This window comes from Sinocyclocheilus anshuiensis, unplaced genomic scaffold, assembly GCF_001515605.1.
Source record: "Sinocyclocheilus anshuiensis isolate Anshui unplaced genomic scaffold, SAMN03320099.WGS_v1.1 scaffold3486, whole genome shotgun sequence".
Lineage (NCBI taxonomy): Eukaryota > Metazoa > Chordata > Actinopteri > Cypriniformes > Cyprinidae > Sinocyclocheilus > Sinocyclocheilus anshuiensis.
In genome coordinates, this window is record NW_015539994.1 from 13,174 (window position 1) to 16,581 (window position 3,408).

The following is a 3,408-nucleotide window of genomic DNA, read 5'->3' on the forward strand; positions in this document are numbered from 1 at the left end:
AAAAAAAAAAAAAAAAAAAATCGCAATTTGATATTTTCCCCCAAATCGCACCGCCCTAATTTGTAGCAATAGCCATTGTACGGGTCAAAATTATCAATTTGTCTTTTATGCCAAAAATCATTAAGATATTAAGTAAAGATTGTGTTACATGAAGATATTTTGTAAATTTCCTACCATAAATATCAAAACTTAATTTTTGATTAGTAATATGCATTGCTAAGAACTTTATTTTGACAACTTTAAAGATGATTTTTTTGCACCCTCAGATTCCAGATATATTCAAAATAGCTGTATCTCGGCCAAATATTGTCCTATCCTAACAAACCATAAATCAATAGAAAGCTTATTCATTCAGCTTTCAGATTGTGAAATGTACAATTTAAACTTACAAAAATTGACCCTTATGACTGTGTTACAGCCGGCTCTTAGGCTGCAACAAAGAGGAGTCCAGACGCAACAATACTTAACAAAACATTTAACAACAAAATATAACAAATGTAGCATAAACGAAGGAACGAGACAGGGTAGGCCGGGACACGCAGCACAACACGGACCGTCGAGCTCCATGCCGGAGACCAACTCCCAATACCACACGCCAGGCACTCTTAAACTCTACGTCCAACAAGTGTCAGGTGTGCGAGCCACACCTCCTCCAATCGGCACCTAAAACACACACACACACCACAAGTGCACGCACAGCCTAAACTGGGACTTCACAACTGGTTTTGATTGGAATGCCAATCCTGCCATAATTAGAAATGTGTACAAAAAAATGTTAAAAAGCAAAAATAAATACATATACAGAGAAAAGTAAAAAAAGCAAAAATAAATACATAATTATTTATAATTTTATTACCTTATTTCATCTGTCAAAGCGCCTGACAGGGCAAGCCATTACGATAATGCATTAGCTTAAAGCTTAAAATAAAGAATTCTCATGTTTTGGGCAGCTTGGATCACGTAAGTCTCCTACAGCATCTCATTCTCTTTCCTCCACTATTTTTAGATGCATTTTGTCCATAGAAATGCGTAATTCAGTGATGTAATTTGACGCGACCGGATGAAGTTGAACTTGCACTGTGGGCAGACCCGAATAATCGATAATGAGAATCGTTGTCGATGATTTTTATTATCGACAATAATCAGTTGTATCGATTAGTTGTTGCAGTCCTAGTTAAATTACAGAAAGTGATCAAATAACAAATCCTGTTTGCTGGAGCTGTCAATATGTAGTGTTTCTTTACAAAATGGCATCGCCATCTACTGGCCTGGCAGCATAATGCAGTGTTTTTAGACATTTTCATGGATCTGTGTTAAAAAGGCACAGTTTTGACATTGTTTTCGTCTGTACACAAATATTTTATCCTTTTATTTTTCAAACTTACCAATTGATTTTCATCTTTATAATGATTTAATTTTAGGTCTGATGAAAATGAAAGAAGAAAGACAAGATCTGAAAGACAAGGAGGAGAAATATCAGGATCAGAAAGATCATATTTTAGGCCTGATGAAAATGAAAGAAGAAAGACAAGATCTGAATGAGGAGGAGGAGAAATATCAGGATCAGAAAAATCGTGATGTCAATGGAGAAAAATCAGTGAGTTGCAGCATTAAAAAAACAAAAGTCAAAAGGCCTTTCAGCTGCTCTCAGTGTGGAAACACTTTCACATGTAACAGAAATCTTAAGAATCACATGTTAATTCATGCTGAAATAAAGTATTTCAGCTGCTCTCAGTGTGGAAAGACTTTTACACAGAAAGGACAAATTAATAATCATTTGGTAACTCACACTTCAGAAAAGCCTTTCATCTGCTCTCAGTGTGGAAACAGTTTCACACGTAAAGCAAGCCTTGAGAAGCACATGTTGATTCATGCTGGGATAAAGTCTTTCAGCTGCTCTGAGTGTGGAAAGAGTTTTACATATAAAGGAAACCTTGAGACGCACATGTTAATTCATACTAGAATAAAGCCTTTCACCTGCGCTCAGTGTGGAAAGAGTTTCACAAGTAAAGGAAACCTGAGGGATCACATGTTAATTCATGCTGGGATAAAGTCTTACAGCTGCTCTCAGTGTGGAAAGAGTTTTACATATAAAGCAATCCTTAAGACTCACATGTTAATCCATACTGGGAAAAAGCCTTTCTCCTGCTCTCAGTGTGGAAAGACTTTTACACATAAACCAAGCCTTAAGAGGCACATGTTAATTCATACTGGGAAAAAGCCTTTCACCTGCTCTCAGTGCGGAAAGACTTTTACACAGAAAGGACAACTTAAAAAGCATTTGGTAACTCACACTTCAGAAAAGCCTTACAGCTGCTCTCAGTGTGGACAGAGTTTTACATATAAATCAAACCTTAATAGGCACATGCTAATTCATATTGGGATAAAGTCTTTCACCTGCTCTCAGTGTGGAAAGAGTTTTACACAGAAAGTACAACTTAAGAATCATTTGGTAACTCACACTTCAGAAAAGCCTTACAGCTGCTCTCAGTGTGGAAAGAGTTTTACACAGAAAGGATACCTTATGGCTCGGTTCCACTGAGCGGTACGGTACGGTACAGTACAGTTCAGTCAGGCACTGCGCCAGAATTTTTTCTCTACCGGTGCTAAGGGGGAGCTAGACCAATATGTGGGGGTGCTAAGAAAATAAATGATATTGATGACGTCAGAGTTACTTCATAAAGAATAAATGTCAGTTTTAATGAACAATAATAGCCATTATAAAAGGATAAGTTTTCCTGTCAAAAAAAATTTGAATTTAGAATATTCGTCGAATTTTAAATAAAAATCCACATTCGAATGCAATAACGTTGCATTTGAATTTTAGGTGTGCGTAAAGGAGGCAGCCTTATCAGTGGCTCACGAGATGCGATGACGACGTAAGTGTTGCATTTTAATGTTTTTGTTAGCCTGTCCAGTTGAAGCCACTAGATGCTGCGGTGCTGCGTTGTTGGCGCATTTTCTAAAGGATCTATTACCATTGCACTCGCGCCTTTTGCACAAAAGAGCCGCATGTTTAGAAAGCCATGTAAAATGAATGAAAGTTCAACTTTGAAAAAACATATCTCGAGACTAATGGTGTTTTTTGTTTTCCCCCATCCCACTGCAACTCGTGTTTTTAAATGAAAAATGTACTCTGTGTGATTGGCTTTCGGCCCTTTGTATTAAACTATGACTACATACATGATGCCATTTAGTTTATAGTTGTTTAAGCAACTTAATTCATTATAATTGGTTTATAAACAATATTTTAAACATTATGCACTTTTTTTTTCACGGAAAGTCATGTTATTTTATACTCAATGCGCCCTCTTGTGGCCTCAGGAGAAAAGCCAAAAGCTGCTCTTTACCCTAACTGAAATTAGTTCAAATTAAATATATAAAGTTAAACATAACTTTGTGCTCAGC

General features: G+C 36.6%; 1 protein-coding gene across 2 annotated transcripts; it reads left to right on the forward strand.

Moving 5' to 3' along the window:
* Positions 1-1,425: 1,425 nt before the first annotated feature.
* Positions 1,426-2,554, forward strand: LOC107687151 (gastrula zinc finger protein XlCGF8.2DB-like). 2 transcript variants are annotated; one of them, XM_016484379.1, is made up of 2 exons: positions 1,426-1,453; positions 1,535-2,554. In XM_016484379.1, the coding sequence occupies exons 1-2, from the start codon at positions 1,427-1,429 to the stop codon at positions 2,540-2,542; spliced, it is 1,035 nt and encodes a 344-aa protein (XP_016339865.1). In that variant the 5' UTR covers position 1,426; the 3' UTR covers positions 2,543-2,554. The 2 variants fall into 2 exon arrangements, with proteins under 2 accessions (XP_016339865.1, XP_016339864.1); XM_016484378.1 differs by lacking the exon at positions 1,426-1,453 and having other exon boundaries at positions 1,507-2,554.
* Positions 2,555-3,408: the final 854 nt, after the last annotated feature.